General features: G+C 44.4%; 7 protein-coding genes across 7 annotated transcripts; 4 read left to right on the top strand and 3 right to left on the bottom strand. All coding sequences in view use genetic code 12, as the record gives it.

Moving 5' to 3' along the window:
- Positions 1 to 1,984: 1,984 nt before the first annotated feature.
- LODBEIA_P56530 (uncharacterized protein) lies at positions 1,985 to 5,971 on the top strand (the record flags this gene model as incomplete). Its single annotated transcript, XM_066976009.1, has 1 exon — positions 1,985 to 5,971. The coding sequence occupies one exon, from the start codon at positions 1,985 to 1,987 to the stop codon at positions 5,969 to 5,971; it is 3,987 nt and encodes a 1,328-aa protein (XP_066832591.1).
- Positions 5,972 to 6,308: 337 nt separating this feature from the next.
- On the bottom strand, positions 6,309 to 8,099 carry LODBEIA_P56520 (uncharacterized protein; the record flags this gene model as incomplete). Its single annotated transcript, XM_066976008.1, has 1 exon — positions 6,309 to 8,099. The coding sequence occupies one exon, from the start codon at positions 8,097 to 8,099 to the stop codon at positions 6,309 to 6,311; it is 1,791 nt and encodes a 596-aa protein (XP_066832590.1).
- A 440-nt stretch (positions 8,100 to 8,539) lies between these two features.
- LODBEIA_P56510 (uncharacterized protein) lies at positions 8,540 to 9,769 on the bottom strand (the record flags this gene model as incomplete). Its single annotated transcript, XM_066976007.1, has 1 exon — positions 8,540 to 9,769. The coding sequence occupies one exon, from the start codon at positions 9,767 to 9,769 to the stop codon at positions 8,540 to 8,542; it is 1,230 nt and encodes a 409-aa protein (XP_066832589.1).
- A 2,971-nt stretch (positions 9,770 to 12,740) lies between these two features.
- LODBEIA_P56500 (uncharacterized protein) lies at positions 12,741 to 14,672 on the top strand (the record flags this gene model as incomplete). The annotated part of the gene is made up of 1 exon (XM_066976006.1): positions 12,741 to 14,672. The coding sequence occupies one exon, from the start codon at positions 12,741 to 12,743 to the stop codon at positions 14,670 to 14,672; it is 1,932 nt and encodes a 643-aa protein (XP_066832588.1).
- A 605-nt stretch (positions 14,673 to 15,277) lies between these two features.
- LODBEIA_P56490 (uncharacterized protein) lies at positions 15,278 to 18,583 on the top strand (the record flags this gene model as incomplete). Its single annotated transcript, XM_066976004.1, has 1 exon — positions 15,278 to 18,583. One exon carries the CDS (start codon positions 15,278 to 15,280, stop codon positions 18,581 to 18,583), a length of 3,306 nt encoding a protein of 1,101 aa, XP_066832587.1.
- Positions 18,584 to 18,700: 117 nt separating this feature from the next.
- Positions 18,701 to 20,746, bottom strand: LODBEIA_P56480 (uncharacterized protein; the record flags this gene model as incomplete). Its single annotated transcript, XM_066976003.1, has 1 exon — positions 18,701 to 20,746. The coding sequence occupies one exon, from the start codon at positions 20,744 to 20,746 to the stop codon at positions 18,701 to 18,703; it is 2,046 nt and encodes a 681-aa protein (XP_066832586.1).
- Positions 20,747 to 21,741: 995 nt separating this feature from the next.
- Positions 21,742 to 22,908, top strand: LODBEIA_P56470 (uncharacterized protein; the record flags this gene model as incomplete). Its single annotated transcript, XM_066976002.1, has 1 exon — positions 21,742 to 22,908. The coding sequence occupies one exon, from the start codon at positions 21,742 to 21,744 to the stop codon at positions 22,906 to 22,908; it is 1,167 nt and encodes a 388-aa protein (XP_066832585.1).
- Between the last annotated feature and the right edge of the window lie 2,481 nt (positions 22,909 to 25,389).

Here is a 25,389-nt window from a genome sequence, read left to right as displayed (position 1 = left end):
TATAACCGCAAAACGTATGCGCAATGCACTAGGGGGTAAGTTAGAGCAACTTTGCAAAACGATGAAAAAACAATTGCAAAAAAAAAAAAGGGAGAGGCAGAACCGGGTCGGATTCCCTGTTTTCGTTTTCCTCAAAGCAATGTGTGCAATAGACTTTTCTTTTTTTTCAATTTTTGAGTGTGTGTTAATGAAGCGTGCTTATACGACGGATCATAATCAGCTTTATGACTTATGCATGCATGGGCAGAAGTAATAGGGTCCCCTCCAAAAAAAAAAGAAAAAATTAAACAGCAAAAGCAAACAAATTCAGAACGCTCGAGTACCTCAAGTTGGTGTTTCCATGATCTTTTGCCAAAAGGATTCTTGTTGTATTTAACAATCGACGACGAGTTTGTTTAACCCCATTCGCATTGTCGCTAATATACGCAGTTTTTCTATTTTTTTTATTTCTCTATTGTTCTGAGCCACCAGTGTGGACGTGATTTGGAAAACTATAGTCTGAAGCAAATTTAGCCGTGACAGCTACTCGATGCATTTATTGCAGATGTGTATGTGCTGTCGAAATCGTTTGGAGAATAGAGGCAGCCAGCCCTGTTTTCTTTCCACCACTTGAGGGGTTGTCTTTTTTTTTTTTTTTTTTTGCATTTGCAAGTGGTAATTGTCAAGTCAATCCACTTGCTTTCAAAGCTTATGGAATGGTTGGTGGATGCAGGCTTGGCCGTCGCTCGAGCCAATTACAGAATAGTGGCATAGGAGTTTGCAAGCACACTAGCCACTTGCCATGGTTCAGTGGTGGAGCTGTTGTGTTCCGATGAAGAAGAAATAAAAAGAACAAAAAGGGGGCCATTTCAAGAGATTGGAGAGGTTTCTATTAGTTGCAAAATAGAAAGCATTGCGTTAACAACTTTAACCGCAGATGCTCCAGGATTCCAAATCTCCAATCGTTTCTTCTGTTGCTTACCTCTACGAAAGAGAAAAGGCTTTGTTTTAAAAAAGAGTTATGGAATTCAAATCGAATAGAAGTAGAAACCCCCCCAAAGCAGAGGTTATACACGGTCGCATGCCAGAACATTCAAACCCCGTATGTTGTTCTCAACTTCTCAGCCAGACGTTTGCACATTATCACAACTCTTTTCTTTTGCCGTTGTCTACCCCTCACAGTTGGTTCTTGCTCAGAGGAAATCACGAAGATGAGCTGTCACTGGCCGTAAGCTCAATGTGATTTTTTTTTTAAAAAAATTCAACTTTTGCAAGTTTTCTCGAGCCATGCCATGCACATTCTATTCCATTCGTTTCCATTCACATACACATACGCAGACAACCTCTCTTCAAGTTTCTCTTTCTTTGGAGGCTAATTTTTTTATTTATTTGCAAAACAGAGCAACTCCCTAAACTCCCCCAGGCCACTAAGAAATATACAACTAGATGAAAGAATAGGATGGATAGTGATAGTCACCTTCTTACGGCTTTCAAGCAGTTTTATGTTTTTTTTTTTTTTTTTTTTTTTTTCAAATGTTGGACATGCCCGGTGAATTTCTCTCCCCGTCTTTTTATACTACTGGGAAAGAATTGTTTACACATTTACGATAGCTTTGCTTCTGTTCTTACTTTTACTCTTCCGTCTTTAACTACAAGCTTCAGATACATATTCGAATTTGACGTTCAAAGTTTTACCTCCCCTTTCCAAGCTATAGAAGAGGCTAAGGGGAGTCAATTGAGATAGACATTTTTTTTTTTTTTACTTGGACGCGGAATTCCCTGCCCCCTTCTTCTTCCTCCCCCCCCAATCTGGGAGTTAAGCTAACGACGGAGTCCGAAACTCATCACTGTTTCAACGAAAGGCGAAAACAGTTGAGCCTGTTGTGATTGGGTCGACAGATTTTCAGCTTCTTCAACGAGGTCAGGTCGAACGCAAAAAAAGGAACAATCCCGACGGCTGCGGCATTCCCTTTTGTTGATGCAATAGGCGCAACAACTACGAAAAATGTCAGATCAACCCCCATCACCACAACAGGATTCTTTAACATCAGTAACGCAACAACAACAACAAAATGCAAGTCTTTCATCCTACCCTGAATCAGCGTATCCTGACCCTCAACAGCAAGCCGAGTTTTATCGTCACCCACCGAGGCTAAATTCTCTGGGGACTAGTGGGAGCACAATCACCCAGGATAGCACAATCGCTTTATCACCGAGCGAAGCCGACTCCTCCGCCAATCTCCAACTACAACAACTACTACTACAGCAACCGCAACCGCAACCGCAGTCACAGTCACAGTCACAACAGCAGCAGCAGCAGCGAACATCCGTGGATCCCACAGATTACCTTCGAAAAAAGAGAGCCCGAGTACTGAAGGCTTGTGTGTTTTGCAGACAAAAAAAGACGAGATGTCTGGGTGGACACCCTTGCTCCAACTGTCTCCAGAACAACAATGGCGACTGCGTGTACCCCAGTGACGCCGAGAGGAAATCTAGAGTTTCGAGATCTGTGACTTCGGGCTCCTCGGGTAAAATAGGTAAAAACAAAGCCATCAAGGAGTTGGATGGAAGACTTTTGAATATTGAAAGCTTACTAGTTGACTTGGCACGAGATCTTCGGCATCCGGGTAATAGTGGTGGCCGTAATAATAGTAGTAGTGCTCGAGCTGGCCATGCTTCTTCGGCGTTGGCCAATTCCGCTCGTGTGAAAGCGAGCAGCAACACCTCATCGTCATCTGTTCTTCAAGACATTGAGGAGAGGTCTGCAGAAGTGGATGACCAGATGGGTGATGAAAGCGAACTTGCTAAAGGAGGAGTAGAAGATGACGAAGAAGAAGAAGATGAAGTTGATGTCGATGTCGACGATGACGACGATGATGAAGACGAGCCGGGGATACCACTGTTGAAGAATCGTTTTGGATCCCACTCCGTGTTTAGCTTCTTTTCCAAATCTTCCGTCGAGCAATTTTTCCAATCATTGGGACCAGGGTACAATAACGAGATGAACAGCATCATCAAGTTCTCCAATGTTTACAATTATTACGCGCTGGCGTTTCTAGATTCGATATCGCAGCCTATCCAGACCAGTATGGCTCAAAAGACTGATTTGATGGACAACACTTTTTCCAGTGCCGAGTTGCCGTTGGAGCTTTTGGACAGGTTTGAAGAAATATACATGGTGTCATACATTTGTGAAACGAGCTACATCAGGGAACTTTTCGAGCAATATTTTCAAAACAAGAGGCAAATCCCCTGCAAAGGCCCCAACTCGAAATTGAGACCTTTTAGCTGGTCAGAGTTGATGATCATGGTTTGCCTGGTTGGCTTGGCAATCTCAGTGGTTGTTGATGAACGAAACAGGGTGCGCAAGGCTAGCAAATCGACCGGTAAAGCAGTTCAAGCTTTAAGCGATCAGGAGTTGATTGAATTGGACTCGAAATGCTTTTTTGCCATGATTTTTTATTACCATAGAGTCACCTGGTGGGAAGGAAGTGTGGTGGATATCCAAGCCATATTGTTATTTTTCATTTATGCCGAGCTGGTCATGTCAGTGTTGAAATTCAACTATATTCCCTTATCGATCGCCACGCGTGCTGCCGAGGCCATTGGCTTGCAAAGAAAAGAAACCTATGACCAACTTAGCTGGCAAGAGAAGCAGATGCGGAAAACCATTTGGTGGTTTTGCGAGTACTATGAAGTCATGAATAGTTTCCGGAATGGACAACCACCGCTCATCCAATCGCATGATTTGACGAGCTTCGATGAGAGCGATCGATCGATTCAGACCATTATGCTGTCGAATATCGACCTCATTCGTGCCTTGTGGGAAGATCCCCCCATCGACGAGTCGTATCTTCAAGAGCTCAAGGAGAAAAAAGCCCTCCATAATTGCGCAGCTTTTTTCTTGCACCACCTAACCAGGGTCCGGGTCAGGATGTACGAGAAAATCTTCAGCAACAAGGCACGCGATAAAAGCTACGTGCAAATACTCAAAGAGGTTGAAAAGATCAATCAAGAGCTACTGGATTTGAGGGCATTGGCAGAGCCGCCGATTACCGTTTGCTTTTACGACGAAGACGGGTTTCTTTTCAAACCTGAAAACAAGCCATTGGAGCAGATTTTAACTGTTGATTCGGGGTATGAGAACTTGATATCTATGTACTACAACTTCTATTTGCTGTTGATGACGGCAAACAGAGTTGTATTACAGAATCTACCGTCAGGTGACGAATATGCCCAGCTACGCAAGAGGCGTGACGAGTGCAAGTTTATCTCGATGCAAAGCGCACGAACCATTTTGCACATTGCAAAGAGCTACAACTTGAAAACGACCTTAATCTCGAGCTATTCGATGTTATTGTACTATCCATTTGCTGCTTTTTTGCACTTGATATGCATCTGGCTTGAAAACCCCAATTCCATTGAGGCCGAAGACGATATCAAATTGTTGCTTGATATTTCAATCAATTTCTTCAGCTACAAGCCCAGGGCAAAGTCAATTAAAATCAAACATCATTGCGTTCGACAATTTGTTTATGACTTTATTTCGAAAACACTTCTTAAGATGTATTTGAAAGCGTGTGACAAGGAAGTTAGCGATCGAATCTTGTCCAAGTATAGAAATCTACGCAAACATTTGGATTTAGAAGTTCAGTTCCCAGATATCTATGTTGACGATCATGAGTTGGGCGTCAAACCGCACATGACCGCCGAAATTTTTTGGAAATGGTTTACTCCATATGAGTTAGCCTCCAAAGCCAGCGAACCTGCTAGTCAAGCCAATGAAATGCCAATCAACCACGCCACCAGCGTCGCCGATGTAATGATGAGCCGAAAAGAAGCAAGTGCCAGCGGCAGTGGCAGCGGCAGTGGCAGCGGCAGCGGCATTAGCAGCGGCAATGTAAGCAGCAGTAGCAACAGCAACAGCAACAGCAGCAATAGTACGTCTGGCAATGCAAGCAACAACTCAAAAAAGATGATGGAGCGCAAGATTGATAGCATGTTGAAACATGCCATCTCGCCGCTGAGCTCGACCCAAGCGCGTTCGCAAGAGTACGAGGATCAATTGACCGATATGGCTTATCATCAGCAACAACAGCAGATCCCGCAACATTACCCCCACCCTCAATCGATTCGCTCAAAGGAAGAAGAGCAGCAGAGGATCTTGGAGCAAGAACTTCAACAACGACAACGGCAGCAGAGACAACTGCAAAGGGAACTCGAAGCAGCGCAATCTGCCCAACAACAACAACAACAACAACAACAGCAACAGCAGCAACAGCAACAACGTCACCATCAGCACCAGCAACACCAACAACAACAAGCTCAGCAACAGCCACCAAATGCAATTTCTTCATTTAATCAACGGTACCTGACCTCGCCTGTACTTCACCAGCCACAACCTCCACCACAGCTTCAACAAATGGGGCAACGGCCACCCCCACAGCCGCAACCATTATACAACCAAGATCTCACCAACGCAGCAGCGTTTGCCAATTCATATCATCAACAAATGTCAGCACCAGTACGACACTTTGACCCAAACTTCAGTCTGCCTCCCCTACAACAACAGCATCACCAACACCCACATCAGCAAGCTCCGCCATCAATATATAATCACCAAATGACCCCCTCTGGACTCGGCCCCGGCCCTGGCCCTACTCCACAACTACAACCACAACCTCAGCCGCAACAACAACAACCACAACCGCAACCACAACAACCACAAGAACCAAGCTCAGACCCATACTCCAACCTATTCGAAGACGCCACCAACTTGGAATTCCAGGATCTTCTCGACAACTACAACGAGCAACAACAAGGGATCCTAGACCCGAAACGCACCAGCATCGGCAGCGGCCTCAGTGGCATTGGCGACGTTAGCGCCGCGAGCTCGAGCGCCGCCGCTGCTACTAAGAGAGGCCGCAACTCCAGCAGTGGCTCACGCCGTGGCGATGGGTCCAGCAAGAGGAAATCGAAACGATCTTCTTGAATTGTACAAATTTCATCATGTGATGGCGGGATGTTTTTTTTGTCTTTCTACTTCACTGTATTGTAATCTTGTTTATTTTCATTGTCAATTTTATAAAACTGTAACATTTTTAATCTTGCCTTGAATAGATTTTGTATCCATTTGAATTCAATTTATATTTATCACTTTGACGAATTTGGGAGGGTAGAGGGGGAGGAAGTTTTGAGCTAGGATTATGATGTCGTTCAACATTTCAAGGAGGAGGTATTTACAAACTACTCAAAATTCACCAGCAAATTTTTTTCTCCAGCTTTTCTCCAGCTTTTCTCAGTTGTATTTTATTTTTTGGTTTTAGCATTTATCTAGTACGGATGACACCGGCAGCAATCAACATATTGACCTTTTTAGCAACCTCGGGGTTCTTCATGTGGTCCTGCAACGCAGCAGGGTTATCTCTAGCCTGAGCCAAGATATTCTGCATCACGGGGTCCTGCAAAATCTGCACAATTTCCGGGTCTTTGCTAACACGCTCCATAGTCTGTTCAGCAGTTTCACCTTCGATATTTTGAAACCTTTGATAGGTAGCCTTGTTCATCAATTGATCAATCTCGCTGACGTTCTTCCCACCGAGGCCAACATCCTTTTCGCGCGCTTCACCAAGGGTCTCCATGCAATGACTGTACTCCTTCATCATCAATTGGGCATTGGCTTTACGGATATACGCTCTGATAAAGTTGGGGTCTTTGGCGATGGCCAAGTCGCAGTCCTTGATGGCGTCGGGGAAGGATAATAGTTTGATCAATGCCGCGGCCTTGTTGGAGTAGCCTCTAGCGTCATCCGGTGCGCGCTTGATCATCTCTTCGTAAGCTTTGACGGCGTTGGGCCAGTCGCCTTTGGTGAAGTATTCTTTACCTTCGAGTCTAGCCTCCTCGGCCTTTTCCGGGTTTATGTAAGCCTGGGCTTCTCTAGTTTTGATTTCTCTTTGAGTTGATCTCAATTTGTTTAAAACGTCGGGGGTACGATGTTCAGTTAAGGACTTGTCGAAATACTTGACTGCTTGCGCAAGGTCATCTTTTTTCAAGTAGATGTTTCCCAACCTGGCAAAAGACTTGGCAATTAGCTTGTAATCGGCCCTCAAGTCTCTTCCTTCTTCAACTGCCTTGTTGCATGTGGCAATTGCTGCGTCATAATCGCCCTTTTCGTATTCGGCGGCGGCTCTGTTGTTTAAGTATGTGATGTCCTTGTGGAGCTCCCATGCCTTGTCGTAGGCGGCGATAGCTTCATCGAACTTGCGTTGCTTGTACAAGGTGTTGCCCTCGGCTTTAGCCTTGTCTGCTTCTTCCTTAGCTGCTGCTGATGCTGACACTTTAGCTCCAGCTCCAGCTCCAGCATCGGCATTGGCATCGGCATCGGCATCGGCATCTTTCATCTCCACATCTTCCAGTTCTTCTGCCGCAGCAGGCTTTGCCTCCTTTGCCTCTGGCTTCTCCTCAGCTTTTGTCTCCTCTTTAGCAGGTTCACCGGCGCTTGGCTCATCTTTTTTGTTGCCCTCCTGAGGGAAATCCATATCGATACCCATCAAGGTCGCCATAATCGTCATCAATCTCGGATCAGTCAAAAGCTGCGTAGCATTAACTTGAGGATTAGCTTGAATCTGCGCCAATTTAGCCACCAACGCCGCGTCATCCATCAAGTGGCTCGTTTTGGGGTTGTTCCTCAATTTCGAAATCAAGTTAGGATCACGGAACAATTGGCCCAAACCCAAGTCACTTTGCGCATTCTTGGCCCTGATTGCATTTTCAACCGATTTCAATCCATCTTTAGCTTGAGCATTCGACGGATCTAAAGATAAGCATTGTTGGTACGCGCGCTGCGCATCTTCTAGATTGCCCAAGCCAAATTGCGCCCCCGCGACTCTATTGTAGCCTTTGGCCCATTCTGGGCTGATCTTGACGCATTCTTGAGCGTCTTCCAATGCCTTGGCGTACTCCTTGAGCGAGGCGTAGGAGCCGGAACGGTTGGAGTAGAGGACATGGTTTGGCTGAGGCGATGCTTCGATGGCGTTGGTGAATGCTTCAATTGCCTTTTCAAACTCCTTGCTTGCAAAGTACTTGTTTCCTTCGGCTTTATATTCGTCTGCTGTGGTCATAGTTTGTTGCGGTTGGCTTGGATCGGATGGGGAGAAAGTTGGAATCGCCGTTGGGAAGTTTTTGAGATCTTGGTCCGTTGTTGATATAGAGAGTTGGAAATAAGAAGAAATAAAAAATTTGGAGTGGTGGTGATTTTCGCGAAAAGTGCTAGAACCTTCCGTCAACCACTACACCATCACCAGCGGACTTTACCAGATCTACACCAGATTCACACGCGAGTTCAACATTTTTAAAGCGTCTTTACCTTTACAAACTGAAACTAAACAGTACAGATATTCGTATTACCAAACCTTGAGCGATAAAGGTGAGGTCCAATCTCTTTTTTCATTTTTCATTTTTCATTTTTCGATAAATGAAATGAAATGAAAAATTAAACAAACTCTTCTAACACACAAATAGATCCCCAACCCTCTCTGTCTCTCCATCTCTCTCTCCTGTTTCAGTGGAAGCTTTCGCGGATGGCTTGATCGACCGATTCCAACGTATAGGCCGGGCCATAGCCGTGGCATTTCTCATTACCTCTTAGCTTCTCCATCACTTGAACGAAATCTATCGAGCTCGAATCCAAATTGGCTTCTTCGGCTTTGATCTGCAAGTAGTCCCAGACGGCACCCAACGCCAACAATTTCTTGCCCTGGCTATCGTCGTATACTTTATTGATATAGGCCGGTTTCAAATGGTGTTCATTACCTCGCAATATCTCGGCAATGAAGGCATCTTGCGTTTGCGGAAAGTCGAATTTGGTCACGGGGTTGTTGCTGTTGGACAATGTCATCAAGTTTGAGTTATCCGAGGTTTTCAAGATTTCATTTTCGGTGGTTATGCTCAAGTTTTGCTTGCTGATGTTGTCTAATTCTTCCATCAACCGTTGTCTTTCGCCTTCGCTTTGCAAGAGTTTTGCTTCGAGTTCCTTCAATTTGGTCTCTTTACGTTCTCGAAATGCTCGTTGCGCGGCTCTATTCTGGGCCTTGCGCTTTAATTGCAATTCTTCGTCGGTCAATTCTGAGTCGTCTCTAGCGATCAAAATAGCGTCTTGTTCATCTAGTAATCGTTTCTTTGATTTCTGCAGCGAAGCGCTTTTCCTGCCCTTGTTTGCGGTGGTGGTGGTGGTGGTTGGCTTTTCCAACAATTTGTAGCTGTCGGTTTCAAAATTTCCCGAAGCTTCAGATGTGCTGGGTGTGGGCATATTATGGTTATGACTTGTTTGAGGCGAAGACTCGGAAGAGCCCGAATCCACACCAATGTGTTGTCCATTTTCATTTTCAATTTGGTTGTGGTTGTGATTTTTGTTTTGGATTGAGTTCGAGTTCAGGTTCGAGTTCAAGTTGGCGGGATGTGGGAATGGGAACTGGCTTGCCTGGTAGAATTCACCTAGGCCTGATTTACCGTGCAGGGCTTCTTCTCGTGTTTGGAATTGTAGTGGATGCAACGAATATTCATATGGCTGCTGGAAACCCGAGAGGGTGCTGTTGACGGGGTTTGAGTTTTCAAACTGGTGTTGGCTGTTGAGTAGTCTCACGTTTTCCTGGTTTAGTTCGCAGATGTCGCTGTAGCCGGTATCATCCTTGATGGGGTCAAAGTCCAACGGATTCCCCTGGTGGTAAACTTGGTCACTGCTGCTACTACCGTGACCCCAGAATCCCGGAGTCGCCCCCGTGTTGAAAGACATTTCCTAGTAGTTTAGTGTTTTATACAGCAATACAGTAGGTAAATAAGGGGAGATTCTGACAAATGAAAAAACAGACGGCTATCTTGTTATACTTGTTGTTGGTGTAGTTGCAAGGGTGGTTATGGAATAGAGGTTGGTTAGGCTGTGTTTAGCTGTGAGAAGCATGGGTGAGTTTTTTTGCCCCAATATCTTTTTACTCCAAAAGTTCGCCTACTACAACATTACGCCGTGCGCTAACAACCACTCCCACCAAAAAACATACAATATAGACAGGACTCCCCAAACTAACAAGGATGAGGATCTAAGCTACTTAGAGGATGAGCTGAAATATAAAGTGAAAAAACAAATGCACGAGGGAGTGGGTCCTAGTCTGAGTGGTTGAGGTTAATCCTGAGGGGTGAGGTCTCTCCCGAAGCGTGTAAATGAGCGAGGGGGGGTGGTCGTGTAAGTTGGCCCACCAGGCTATGGCGGCGGTAGCGGCTGGACCGTAGACTCGGCCTTCCCCCTATGACCTCCCCTTGAAGCCTGAGAACAGAGATTGTTAGGCTGCCTTTGCAAGTCAACACTCTCCAGGGTCCACTTGAGAAGTGGGAATGTAGTAAGGCAGCTGAAAGCTGCAGCTATGGGACTCTTGTTCAACCGTTGCAGAAGAACGGTAGAAAAAAAAAACGATCAAAAGTACACGACCAGTGACTTGGAGTGTCGGATCTGAAAATTTTCACGACACTGGGGCATCACGACACCTACCACTACCGTTACCAGAGCCAACACGCTTGATAACGCAGCCCGTTCCCCCCCACCAGGTCGTCAACGGTAAACTCCCACAAGCGAAACCTTAAAATACAAAAACGACAAAAGAAAAGAAAAAACGGGATGGCAAAGGTTTCTAAATATTTTGCATTGAGGAGTCAGGGTCCAGCATGATCCAACATGACTCAGCAGCTTGCTGATTTTACCCCCCCTTTTAACCGACGGACTAGTTTTACACTGCCGCAGAAATAAACGAAAGATGGACGATAATAAACGATGGAAGAGACTCTAGGTAGATCCCTGTGGCTGAAAAAAATTAGGGGGGGGGAGGGGGTGGGTTCGGTCCTTTTAAGCGTGGATTCATGATACATTCACGATTCTCTCTCCACGCAATTAAAACGAAAAAAAATTACATCGTCAAATTTTGGTAAATTGGATATAATCTGTTCAATTAACGCGTCTTTTAAACCGTGTTTTTTTTTTTTCTTAAAAGGAATTTTTAACCTCGTTTGTATGTGAGGAGAAAGGGAAGGGGGTGAGGGATATGGATGGGTTGGAGATGGGCTAGCAAAGAGAGATGGCTTTCCTACGCACCCTTCGCTTGCTTATGCTTCAAGCTCATCGCCGTGTATGAACCAGTGATGATTTCCATGTGGGGACGCGATGGAAGCGAGCGGCTCGGGGGTCTGTCTCAATTAGGATCACCGATTACCCGCTTGGGAAGTACACTCATGCAAGCCGCCTGTCGTAAATCTTTTTAGACAAGTGACAAGTCAAATACACGACTTGTTGTTTAGCAACAGAAACAACTGTTCAATCCAGTATTTAGTTCAACGTAGGTCGAGCGACGCACCAGCTAAGAGTCATCTATCGGGTCTCTACACAATGTATCAGGTGACGAAGCAGGGGGGGTTTGAAGCCAGGGAGAGAGACACACACACAATTGCATGTAAAAGTGACCTGTCTCTGAAATGTGTATGTTTTGATTTCCACATCAAACGTCTCAAAACGAGTAACGAGTGACAATAGAGCTCCCCAATCGGTCTATGGAGCAGCTGTCAATCGAGTCAGCGATAAGCTTTTATTTCCGTTTCTTACATGTATACGATACTTGTCAACCTCGGAAAGAAGCCGTTTCCGGCACGGATGTGGAGCACTTGCTCCTACAAGTAACTACCACTAGCAGCTTCCTCTGTTAGCTGGTACTTGCAAATGGGAAAAAACGTCTAGCAAAGGGCAAGTCTACTTTATGCCGGCTATCTTTTGAGTAATCGACAATGACTATACTGTTGTTGAAGAGAGTCCCTGGTGCATTCGTTTTAAGCCGTGCCACTGGCGGGTGGTGATGATAGCGATAGTGGAGGTGGTGGAGGCCGTAAGAGAGTTGGTACATTGTGCACTACCCGGTTATTATGTATCTGGAGAGATGATGCTCTTTCCGCTATGATATTATTATTAGCACGGCACTCTTGGTGCTATGACTCTATAATACGCCCTACAGTCACCATTCAGCAGTCCGGACTCAATAGGAGGAGCTAATAGCCAGTAGCCAGTAGCCAGTAGCCAGTATATATGTATAGCTATATCTGTATATAAAGAGAGGGGAGCTGGAACGGACGGTGGTGAATTTTAATCACGTATTTGTCAAGGCAATAACCACAACCTCCCCCAGCAATTAAAATTTCTAGATACAACTGTCAGTGCTATTTAATAGTATACAGTTTGCTCATACGGAGACCAGAAGATCGCGTCTTTCACTGAGTCCATCTGTTTTCGCCAAATATATATTCCCAGCAGGCCCATCTGTTCGATATACCTTCACAGTTGGTGGAGAGATACTACAAGAGCACCCCATATAGCTACCAGTTGAAGGGCATCATTACCTGCAAACACAGGCCCACGGTTCTCACCGTTGTATATATTATAACGAAGAAGAAGCGAAGAGGCCATACTTCAGCCCACATCTGAGGAAGTCTCCCACCAGAAAGTTCACAGAAGGAAAGCAGAGATCTTTTTCATGCTTCTCCTCTTGTTCAGAGTGCAAGAGTTTCCCCAGTTTCCCAAGTTTCCACCGGTTGTTCTGTTTTGGGTCTAACCTAAGCATCCAGCATCTACATATACATTTAACTTAGATCCCTAACCCATATATATATAGGCCCCAGAAGAACAGGATCAAATGTACCAAAACCCTTCTTCAAACCGCAAAAATACAAGAAACCAGATGAGTGGACTTCGAATCCAAGTCCCTCGCGGCAGTGACAATAACAAAGACGATGACGATGGAAATGGCAATGGAAACGATGACCCAAGTGAGGTGCATTACGACGAGCCAGTGCCGCATCGCACCGTGAGATCCTTAAATGGCATCCTTGGCGAACCGGTTCTCTTGCAACACCGTTTTACAAACTCACCTTCGTCCTCGCCGGGCAGCAATGGCTCGACGTTTATGCCGCCCGTGAGCCCCATTTCTGCGCAATTTGATAGAATAGCCCAATTGCCTACACCAGTGTTGAAAAACGGCTCGTTTTCAAACTATAGCCACGCCCAATATGCTATGCACTCACCCCCGCGAAGAAGACAAACTGGTACTGGAACAGATTCAACCACTATAGCGCTGGCAGCTTCTGGTCGAATTGTTTCCGACTATAAACCCATTGCACGTGTTCGCAGCTTAAACTTTCCAAAGCGAATCAACTCCAATCCTGCTCAAGTGCTGCTGCTGCTGCTGCTGCTGCTACAACAACAACCACAGCCACCACCACCACCACCACAACAACAACAACAACAACAAGAAAAGCCTCAAAATACTCCAAGTGCTTCGAGCACTATATGTTCACTCGACTCAAACAGAGCCAAACAGGAACGAGAACAAGAACAGGAGCAAGAGCAAGGGCGAGAGCAGCAGCCCCTGCTGCAGCAGCAAACTATTGAATCGCCAATAACCCCCAACACCTCCCCCACCTTGCCCCAGCTTTCAAAATTCTCAGAAAGCCTGTTTTATTCAAAACGATTTGGCATCACTTTTTCCTTTGTCCGCGAAATAGGCCAGGGAAATTTCAGTAAAGTTGTATTGGCGAAAAGTTTTGATGACGAAGTTGCCATAAAAATCATCACCATACCGGAATCCAAATCCCAAATCCCCAATTTCAAATCATTCATTAAAAGAGAATTAAACATCCTTTATCATGTTTCGTATCACCCATGCATCACCTCATTAATCGATTACGACATTACTCTCAACATCTCGTCACTGGAAATTGAATGTGAAACTTTACCTTCAGAAGAATCGGAACCAACGCAACCACCACCACCACCACCAGGAGCACAAGAAAATCTGGAAATTGGTGACACTGCAAATGGCGGCGCCGATCAATTGATTTTCATGAATTATTGCCACGGGGGCAACTTGCTCAATTTCCTATTGCAGCATAACCAACTGGTCAATATCCAGAATCTCGGCTATTGGATCTACCTCAAACGAGTTGCTTGTGAACTCATCCTCACAACGGCCTTTTTGCACGAGCAAAACATTATCCATCGCGATATCAAGTTGGAAAACATTTTGCTCTTGTACACGGCTGAAGAAGTTGACCAGATTTTCGCCTGTAACCAAACCATGGAGACCCCCTTTATCAACCTCAGCGATTTCGGATTGTCGAAAAAATTGGACTCGCCCGAGCAATTACTACAAACTCGATGCGGCTCCCAGGACTATATCTCGCCCGAGATTCTCATGGGGTTGAGCTATGACGGGAGACTAACCGACACATGGGCCGTTGGTGTACTCATTTACTGCATGCTTGAAAACAAACTACCCTTTGATGTCAATCTGAACTCAGCACCAAACTCAAAATCACCCTCGGGCATCTCCCCTTCGGTTTTGAAAAGAAGGAGATCTAAAAAGACAAGCACTGCGCATCGCATCGCCATGATTGACTGGGGCTGGCTAGACGTCCACGACCAAATCTCCAGCCAAGACATTGATGCGGGAATCCGAGAGATTTTCCAACAGTTGAAGTTGTTTGTCGATATGGTCTTGGTGCGCAAAGACCGCAGACCCAACGTTGGCGAAATCATCAAGATGCCCGAGTTTCGTTGGATCACGGAATGCGTTCCCGCCCCAATCGTGAGCTTTGCAACATGGACCCCATAAGCCTATCACCACCACCACCACCTTCTCCTCCTCCTCCTCCTCCCTTGACCCCACGCTCGCTAGACTAATTTTACGCTGTATTAATGTTTTGTTCGACGATGTTTTTTTTTTGTTTTCCTTTTTTTTTTTTACCGTCGCTATATGTGTATGATTATTTAAGTTTCAAAATATATTCCTAGATTATTGAGAAGGCAGGCTAGCCCTTTCAACATTGTAGAGGTTTGGCAAGAAGGACAAGTACCCGTGTCACTCGTATATGGCAAACTGCTGGTGTTGAAGGTCAATATCGACTGTGTCGCAAGTGCTGGCGTGTCGCGACACTCAACTAAATAAAAAAAAAAAGAGTAAAAAAGAACCCTCGCAAGAAAGTGACAGCCATTTAGGCAACCAAAAGGATTCACCATCCATTCATCTATTCACCTTGTCAAGAGTTGGATCATCATTCATCTCATCCACATCCACGTCTAGGTCCACGTTCATTTTTCATCACCTGCTTTTCTTTCGGTTTTTTTGCTTTTTCGTTTTTCTTTTTTTCATTTTGAGAAAAACCTTGTATTACTACTAGTATTGTTATTATTAACCCTGTTATTCATGGATGAAGCAAGATGGATGGAGGCCCAAATGGAACGGTAGAACATTCCAATCCCAGTGACGACGGAAGCAGTCACATAAACAATGGAAACGGTCAAGGTAACAACCACGAGAACGGCCAAGTGATAAAACAAGAAATCGGCGAAGAAGAAGAAGAAGAACAAGAGTGCCAGCTCCCAAAAATACCACACATCACGGAAAATCTACTACCTTTGGCCAACGTGCTAAAGTACTACTCGCAAGAGGCATACAAACAACTCCTAACAGCAATTGAAAACTTGTCCATCAATGCCCAAGAAGAAAGCGACGTTAAGCGGAAAAAATATCTCTTGGACGTGATTGTTTCTCTCCGTCAGGATTTCATCAAGGTTTACACTTTGGTGAAATGGAGCAATGTCTCTCAAGACGTGTCAAAGTTCATCGACTTGCTCAATTGGTTTCGACATCAGGATTTCAATTTTGAACAGTTGATGTTTCAACTACAAACTCTACTGGGGTATGGAGCTGCAAAATTGCCGAATTTCGATATTGCCACTGCTTTAGAGGTGTTTTACCATGGTCGACCAACACTACCGTCGCGCAATTATTTGAAAAGAAAGAAAATCAGTCCGCAAAAAGTGCTTGAAGTGCTCCAGGATCTAAACTTGGCTCTCATGACGAGATTTGCCTTGATGGAAATCCCGCTGCGGTTCCAGTATGAAATTAGAGATGGCCGGGCTTATATCCGGGTGGCCAATGAGTTTGAAGTTAGTATAACTCTGGCTAGCGATGCTATAATCGAAAATGATCATGTTCACGGTGATGATGATGGTGATGAAAGCAAAAAAGAAAAAGAATCAAAAGAATCAAAAGAACCAAAAGACAAGAACGCTGGGAATCAGTTTTATATAATTGATTTCAAGTTCTTGTTTGGCATAAACCCAGGTCTGAACTTGATTGTTCATGGCGATGGCGACGATGGCGGCGTTGTTACGCGGCTCCCACCTAGATCGTACGCCAAATTGGAAAGAATTGCTAATCAGACTTTGGTCACTCTGGGGCTTCAAGGGTTGTATGAGTTGCTTCATAAATACACCATCTCATTCAAGTTGTTTCTCATCGCAAAGCAGTTGAGAGAGTTGATGAATACTACAAAGTGGAAAAACACCTTGCAAATTAATTACCAAACGGGCAATTCCATCATCATTGTCAATTACTGGTCACTGAATCATCTTTCCCAGAATTGGAGATCGTTTATCGAGATTGGCATTGACCGTAATTTCAATTTAAACTATCGATGGTTCAAAAATGGTCGATATGAGAGCCAGGCAGTTGTTAATGAAGTGGTTCAAGCCAACGCCAATCAAGACGACGACAACGACGACTTGTTTGATGAGATGGGGTGTAATGAAATCAACATCGAGTCCGTCATCAGCGCATTCATGCTTGAGCACTCGGCTCTGTTGATGAAAACCGTGTTTAGCAAGTTTGAACTAAAGTCATCGCACGAGATTATCATGCCGTCACCACATGAAATGATCTTTTCCATTTCGCCGAAAAAGACAACGGCGATGGCCATCAATTCGCTAACGGGCCACTTTTATTTCATCAACCCGACACCAATACAAACGCGAATACTCAAGAGAATCAATTCGCCCAAACCGCTCACGGCAAACTTGCCAATGGGCAATAAACTGTTTGTGTTGGAAAATGATGTAGCCGATTGGGTAATTGAAAACTTGTTGCAGTTGAAACTCGAGACTTTTTCCAAGGAGGTGAATAATTATCTCACCACCACGGAATGGATCCACAATAGCATCATCAAGATCAACGAGAATGAATTCAACAAGTTGTTGTTGTTGCTGCTGCTTCTTCGATCGTCGGTTGACGCAAGTGTGGGGTTCAATAGGATTCAATTCTATCGACGCAAGCACTGGCCGTCAACGTGGTTTCTCATTGTTATGATTAGTGGAGTCACCACCAAGACGTATTGGTGGGTGGCGAGGATCAAATCCATCGAGGCCACGTGGGTTATAAACCACTCGCAGCAGCTATTCTCGAATCCTGAGTTGAGCTATGAGTTTTTCAAGAATTTGGGCAAGTCGGCATTTCAAAAGATTATCAATCACGTCATTTTGGAAGAGCTTGAATCGAAACAGGTGAGCTTTAAAGAAGTCAATGGAGAAGCGGAAGCAGCAACGGCTCTACACGAATTTGCACTTGAAATACCAAGCGTCAAGGAAGACGGGTTCATCATTCACGACTCCTTGATTGAAATAGACAATAATAACAATGTTTATAACAATGAGTTGCTACCGTTGGAAAACTCCTCGGCCAAATTGTTTCTTCAGATTCAACTCATCAATCAAAACAATGTCAACATGATGTATTTGAAGCTATTTGGCAATCTAAAGAACCTGGCCATAAAGAACTCCCCGGAGTTGGCAGAGCTTAACATACACATTGACGAAGCTAAGCAAACTTTTGAGATTACAAAATCGCTACATTTAAGCCAGGTCATTAATGAGTCGAAAAAGGACCATTTCCTCAACTCGATATTTGATAATTTGAACAAATTGAGCAACTTGCTCAAAATGTTTGACCAGCTTAAAGCTGGCAATGTGCAAATATTGGACACGTCAATGAACAATATCGTGGTTAGAGTCAATGACGACCTTGACAAATTGGTGATTCGACTCCCCAACCACGCATCTGAATCGCTTTCCATTTCAACCATCGACGTCAAGAAATGGGAAGTCGAGCTCATTATCCACTACGTTAACCATTTCCTACACCAGAACCACAGTGATAACATTGTGGGTATAATCAAATACCTATGCGATTTACACCCCGTTTTCCAAGCCATTAAAGTTGTGCAAAATATGCTAGTTCAACAACAAGACACGATCAAACTCAGTAATGGCTTGAGCAAAATCTGCTTTGACTGCATCTTTAACAATCTCAATCTTATCCAGTTTATGTTTAACTTATCATCAACTGTACCCAATACGAAAAAAATCCAAAAGGATAAAGTCTTGATCTCGCTTTGTTTTAAAAAGAGTAAAATGGATCAACAGAAATTGAATGCAAATCAAACATTGATTAAAGTCTCGATGCGAAGAGATCTCAATGGTAAAAATGCCAAATTGAATCAATTGTTTGAAATGATTTTCAAAAACATTAACGAGATGGAAAGAGATAAGAATGATCAATTGGTAAATCTCGATGGCTCGCATTTCTTTATTCGATTGAACTATGATTTCTTGATTAGTTCGAATTTGATTGAAGAGATGATGAAGAGGATAACTAAATGTGTAATCCAATATCTGGTAGAATCATAGCCCAAAAACTTCCAAAGAACAAAATAATCAAGAAAAAAATTGCATATACATACTTCTGTAAAACAAAAATATAAAAATATACACGTGTATTTTCATTTTCACCTTCATTTTCAGGTTTTAAAAGAACCCTTCCAAGACACGTAGCGCCTTTTCCAACCGCTTACATCCGACATCATACCTCTCCTGGTCCAAAACCATATCAGCGCTCAACCGACTCAAACTATCAATAATCTTCTCCACCAATTGCTTCTCTCGAACTGGAATATTCAAACTGCTAAACTCCTCACCTATAATAGTACCATTCATGCTCTCGAGGAGCGAGATTAGAGTGTTGTAACTGAAGGGCTTCAAATCCGGAGCTGTGCCATGATGATGATGATGTCTATGTTTCTTCTTCTTCTGCTTTTTCAAGTGGGCATCCTTGGGGAGAGGTTGGGTTTCATGCGAGGATTTGCCACGGCGCATGGAGCTCTTGACTGATTTCGCCCGCGATGGCAAGTGGGATAACTGGACTGGCTCCTCTTCTTCTTCTTCAATGTCGGTGTAGTTTTCATCGTTGATTTCTTCAACTGGCGCGGACTCAGCTATGAGACTCGGTGGCTCAATCACCGGTGCTGGTTCGTGCTCGTGCTCGATTTCGTGTTCGAGTTCGCGATGTTGTAAATTGGCTGAGAGTTGGCGTGCGCATAGTACGCGTTCCGCGGAGGGGCGAGGGGGTAACTTTGCCCTCTCGAGCAGTAGAGGCGATGATGCCATTTCTTCTTCTTTTTGTTGTTGTGGTGATGAAATTTGTGGTTGTTCTTCATCTAGCTTCATTGTTTCATCAGCTTCGGCATCTGCCATTTCGTCACCGGGACTTTGAATTTCAACTGGTTTCTCCGCGACTATTTCAAGACCGAGTCCCCTTTCTTCTTCTTTTTCTTGTATTTCCTGTTCGTTGTCAGGTAGTGGTGGTTCTTGCGTGTAATTCGACGACAGAATCGAGCTTGCGTCGTTCATCAACCGGTCCAAGTCAACTTGAATCGATTTCCTCCTGCCATCATCCATACTCTGCCTCTTCTTTTTCGCTCTGGGTGTGGCGGCGGCACTAGTAGGAAGATTGCCACTAGTAGATTCGGCAGTAGTGAAACTGCCATTGCTACTACTGGCACTTCCACCTCCAACTATACCGGCAACGGAAAGAAGTCTACGTGGGGATCTCGGAGGTATAGCGCCTTCAATCTTGGTTTGAAAGCTCTTGTCAGGGGTGCTTTGCGCAGCAGATGCTTTTGTAGGCAATTTGCCCATTTGAATCGAACTTTTCTCGGCTTCATCGTCATAGTCATCAAATTCAGAGCCGGCTTCATATGAGTCTTCAGTTTCAGTAGCGGAAGATCTCGAGCGGTCAAGGTACTCTTCTCCCGTGTATTCTTTGGAAATGAGTCGAGGGCTCTTTTGCTTGTTTGGCACAATTCGATCCTTGTGCAAATTTTCGTCCATTTTGAAGGTGGTACCGGTGCTGGGGCCGGTGCTGGGGCCGGTGCTGGGGCCGACAGTGCCAGACGTTCCCTTTCCGAGAAACTTGAGCTTTGTTGAATCGGTGCGTTTCACAGTAACAGGCACGGCTTCTTCATGTTCGGTCTTGGCAGAGTATTGGCTTATCATAGAATGTCTCTTGCTAAACGAGGAAGACTGAGATGTATGCTTATTGATGGTGGAATTTGGAGATGGAGGGATTTTAAAGATATCTCCACCATGGGCCATGTCTCTGGCAACGTCCAACACTTTGACTTTGGGTTTATGATTTGAACCGTTATCGTTGCCCGTGGCAAGTTGCGATGTGAAAGGAGAGATTCCGCTTGCAGGCGACATAGTTTTCGCTTGTAAATTGGTGGCTTGAAATTGTCGTGGTGGAGGTTCAGATGCTTCAAGTTGTGTTTGCTGTGGAGGAGCCAACGCTTCTGAAGATGATGCTTGGCCAGCTGCAGCTTTCACCGTTGCTGCTCGGTTCAAAGATTCAACGTCGCTCATATTTGAAGAAGGCGGTGGTACCAGCTGTTGTGTTATATCTGGTGATTTATTGTTTGTGGATGTCGATGGGATCGAAGCCAATTCGGGTTTGACGGGATGCTGGGTATAATTCAAACTTGAGGCTGAACGGGGCGATGAATTCGGATCTGTCATTTTGCTCTTTGGGTGTTCTCCTAGGATAATGTTTCAAAAGTTTTATCTGTATGTATGTACGTCTGTATGTACCTTGGTTATGAAACTCAGGTTTTTTTTTTCCCCAATTAAACAGTCAAAGGAAGCTTCGAAAGTTGATGAAAAAGAACAATAAGACTAGCTTCAGAGAATCACTGATTCTGACCGACTCTGAATGGCCGTGTGTCAATGAATGGCAGTGAGACAGAAAGTAATGTGAATAATAGAAGGTGGACTGATGGTTTTCAGGGAGGAAAGAAGAAGCAAAGTTTGGGGGTTTTGTTGATAAATTGAACTAAAAGGGAAATGTACCTAATCACGTGCCACGCACGTGACAGTCACGTGCTTTTCTTGGAAGAAACACTCAGTAAACTTCTGGAAGACGACTGCCTACACCAACCGCTTGATATTTCCAGGGCTACTCAAACGATTGCAATAGGACTGTCTCGGTGCTGGAAAACTGCCGAGGGCTTCTTCTTGCTGTTAATGCTGGTTGGATAGCGGGAGTAGAAATTGCGCAATGACACAAAAGTTTACACATGGTAGCACATCTAAAAGGGTGGAGGTTTCAACCTCCTTACTTTTTTGGTCGTTGGAACCACGGGGGCACCAAAGATGGTCTTGAAGTGCCAAGTATGATTTGCCAGGACCCTTTCTCCTTTTCAAAAAATGAAAGGTTTTCGTAAGTAGATATCAAATCTCTGCAAGTGTAAATTATCGAGTCTCTCCGTAGATGGTGGCGTGAGGAGATGACCTCTTTTTGGGTGCAACACCCTGGCGGTAGTAAATTCAGAAAATAGAAAAAAAAGAAAAAGGACAAGCCGGGACGTATACAGTCGAAAACTATCACCTTTATACCTCCCTTGAGCGAAAATCCCACCTCCGTTGAGTCAAATCTCCATATTTATACTTTAAGAAAGCAAAGAGAGAGTTAACTCAGGAGGTCCCGCTATCCCGCTTTTTAGAAGGATAGGAAAATGTACACCGATTTCATAGAACTAACCACGCCAAAGAAGTTAGATATCATATCTGACCTCAAATTCTCCGCCACTGCACAGGACCAACTCCTAGTTTCGTCATGGTGTAACAGATTGCTACTTTACAAGTGCAAGTCCCTAGAAAACTACCCGCATGAAGAACCAAGCACTTCTCCCATCTGCATCATCGACACCGCCGAGACTCCACTTTGTCTACTATACCCCGATATCGGTGGTCCGATTGTTGGTTCGCTAGATGGGTCAGTTCAAGAGCTTGATTTTGAGAACATGAAACTTGGCAGGGACTTTGCTCGGGGACTGCATCATAGTAATAGTGGCGACGGCTACACTGGTGGAGGAGAAGAAGAAGAAGAAGAGGACAATCATCTAGCTGGCATCAGTAATTTGTGCCGCGGCAGTAATCATTCCATCTTGGCTAGCACTTTTGGTCGGAAATTACTAGTATTGGACCAGCGGCAACAACGCCCCATTTCAACGTTTCAGAAAACACACAAGATTTTGACCATGGACACAACTGACAAGTACCTCATATTGGGACTAAGTGGACAATTGATTGAGATTTACGATTTGCAAAACTTGAACACGCCGCTTGAAACTCGAGATATTGGCCTACGATACCAATTCAAAGACCTCAAGGCGTTTCCTAATCAGCAAGGGTTCGCCGTGGCAACAATCGACGCCCGAGTTTCGATTGAATCGCTCGATCCGTCGCCACAGGCACAACAAGAAAAAAAGTTTACGTTTAAAAGCCATCGTCATTTCAACAAGACCAGTGGACTCGATTTAGTCTATCCCATAAACTCGATCTTGTTCGACAAGTCTCCTAAGCAGATGTTGTACACCGGTGGATCCGATGGATATGTCTGTTTATGGGACATTGAGAAAAGGAAACGAATCAAACAGTTTGCGAGATTCGAAACCAGGGACCGGATGGGGGGCATTGAAAGTGTGGCCAAGTTGGCCATGAGCTACAACGACGATCTATTGGCCGTGGCTACTAGCGATGACAGTATAGTGCGGCGACGCAGTCTTTCCGAAGCCATAGACACGCGACATCCAAGTCGAGTTTACGTGAGGCAGTTGAAAGATACGGGTGATAATCAAAACGGAGAAGACGACGATGATGGCTTTGCAAGAGTAAGCTAGACCCTTTCCTCCTTTTTTTAAAAAAAAAAAAATCGTTATCATAGTAACTCTCATGGGTTGTCCCTCTGTCTTCGGCTTTAGCTCGGCCAACAACAACTCTCTTTTCTTTATTTTCTTTTTTGAAGTTTATGCGCAATAGGGCATCACCATTGACAAGAGTAGGTCACGTGTAATAGCCCTGGCATATATCACTTGATCCACGACATTTTGCTAGTTTTGGAGTTAAAAACAAGAGTAGAAGGGAGTAAACCCGGAGCCAAGGCTCACAGGTCCGACATGTCTACCAGTAGCGATGTAGACCCGTGATTTCCAACTGTGGTTCGTTGACAGACCATCAAGAGCTCAAAACCTATCGTCATCATTTATCGCCATTTTTCAGTTCGGATATGTGAACAGCTCCGCCGTTTCAAACACACTAGCCACACAAGACCTTGTTGAACGTAAGCAAATAAGCTATTGCTATTGTGGGAGAACCGACCAGCAAACTCAAAAGTCCGGAATTACTCTGGGGCTTTGTTAAGAAGGTTTAGTTGGATATAGTTACGCCGAGAATGACGCTGTATTTAAACCAACCTCAACCAGCAAACGCTTTTGACTAAAACACAAGTTTCATTTGCTCACACGCTCGGAATTATCCAGCAACATTTCCATGAAGCAACCACAGAAACAAACTTCAATTGCGCTCTTCACCACCATCACCACCACCATGGCTAAATAGTTTGTTTGCTCAAGAAAATGATGAGGATGTCACTTTACATGCATAAAAGGAATGATGGCCCCTTTCCATCTATCTCCGTCTTTTCCTCCCTCTTTGCTAGAGCCACTTTGCGTTTGGTCCCAGAAAACACACAGGCTTTGCTGAAGCATTGCGCTGACAAGAAGCTACTTTTTTTGCTCTCTTTGCATCAACACGGTGGAGCGTTCGTAACTCTCTTTAAAGGAAGATAATTGGTAAAAAGCTCAACGTCATCGTCCTCGTCATCATCTTCTTACTTCTTCTTCTTCTTCTTTCTCCTCCGTCGTATCTCTAGCCTCACCGGTGGAATCAAAAACTGATCAACAATAGGTGGTCGCTTCAACACCCTGGGTTTTTTTGTTGTTTTTTACTTTTCAAATTCTACCGCTATCACTTGGACCCGCGCCGGTATATCCCTAATCTGAAAAGCTTTCATCAACGGAATCCTCCACTGCATCTTTTCTCCTTGTTTTACTCTTTTTTTTTCATTTTTGTTGCTTGAAACCAGGGATCGAGGGGCACAGGCTCGTCTTGGTCACCCTCTGGCCCAGCAAGTGCAAGAAAAGGGTTCAAACCATCTCATGTGTGATGTGAAAGTTCCTCGTCACCCCGTATCGACATTGTCTCTTAAAACGAAAACTACAGGGCGGCAATTGCCTTAAGAACCAACATGCATATGCAAACCATGGACTATTGTTGTTGAGTCCTCCTACTCTTACACACTCTCACAGACACAGCCAAGTGGACTCGTCCGCTGAATAAACTTCTTGGGAAAAATGGCAAATTTCCGAGATCAGCATACTTTAGACGAACAAGATTCTCGAACAAGTGAAATTTTTCAACTCGAGCCGTGGAATTGAAGAGGCAAGTTCCGCTTCAAAACGGCAATTCCCGCCTCTTGATCCCATCAAATGCTGACACTTCCACTTCTAGGCCCCATCGGCTCCACGATTGCTTAAAAAATGAACTGATGTGAAATGAAAAAAAAAAAAACAAAGCGGATGCTCCATCGACTCTCAATAAAGCTGGTATGCTCAAGGCGATTTCCCGGCCAATTTTTGAAAAAGGTGGTATATATATGCACCCAGAAGTTCGCCACTTTCACAACTTGTGCATCGTACATCTCCCATCGTCCAACCTATTGTTCTTTTTTTGTCTTTTTTTTTTGGCTTCTGCACCCTGTCCTCGTTGACAAACCTCACGGGCCGGAGAAGCATACTTTGCATTATCTCAGTCACTTCCCACCAAGCAGAACTACAAACCGAAAAGAACCAAACAAAGTACGGCATTTTTTTTTTTTTGGCTGCAAACGAAACCCTTGGTTCCACTTCAAGAACCCATCTGGTGAAAATCAAACATCTTCTCTCCGGGGAGTTAAAGTTGCTCGGAAAGCCGGACAGAAACATAAATAAACATAAACGCATCGACTGCACCAATATAAACACTTCTATTATCTAACATAGTCACATATAGGCGCTTTTGCTAAAACCGACCAAATCAGCAAAACCATATCCACCAAGCCAAAAAAAGCAAACACATACACACTTGCAGGCTACAAATTAACAGGCCAATCGCTTTGATCCTGAAGTTGAAAAAGTTCACATAAAAAAAGGCCCCAAGAGTCCAGGACCATCACCGTATTTGGCAAAGGACGAAAAAAAAAAAAAATCAAAGAGGGCGAAGTTCACTAGCCACATCTATAACTGCACCAAACTAAAAAAAAAAAAAGACGCCTAGGAGTAGCC

This window comes from Lodderomyces beijingensis (assembly GCF_963989305.1).
Source record: "Lodderomyces beijingensis strain CBS 14171 genome assembly, chromosome: 7".
NCBI lineage: Eukaryota > Fungi > Ascomycota > Pichiomycetes > Serinales > Debaryomycetaceae > Lodderomyces > Lodderomyces beijingensis.
Note: the sequence above shows the minus strand (reverse complement) of the source record. Positions and strands in the feature narration are given on the sequence as shown.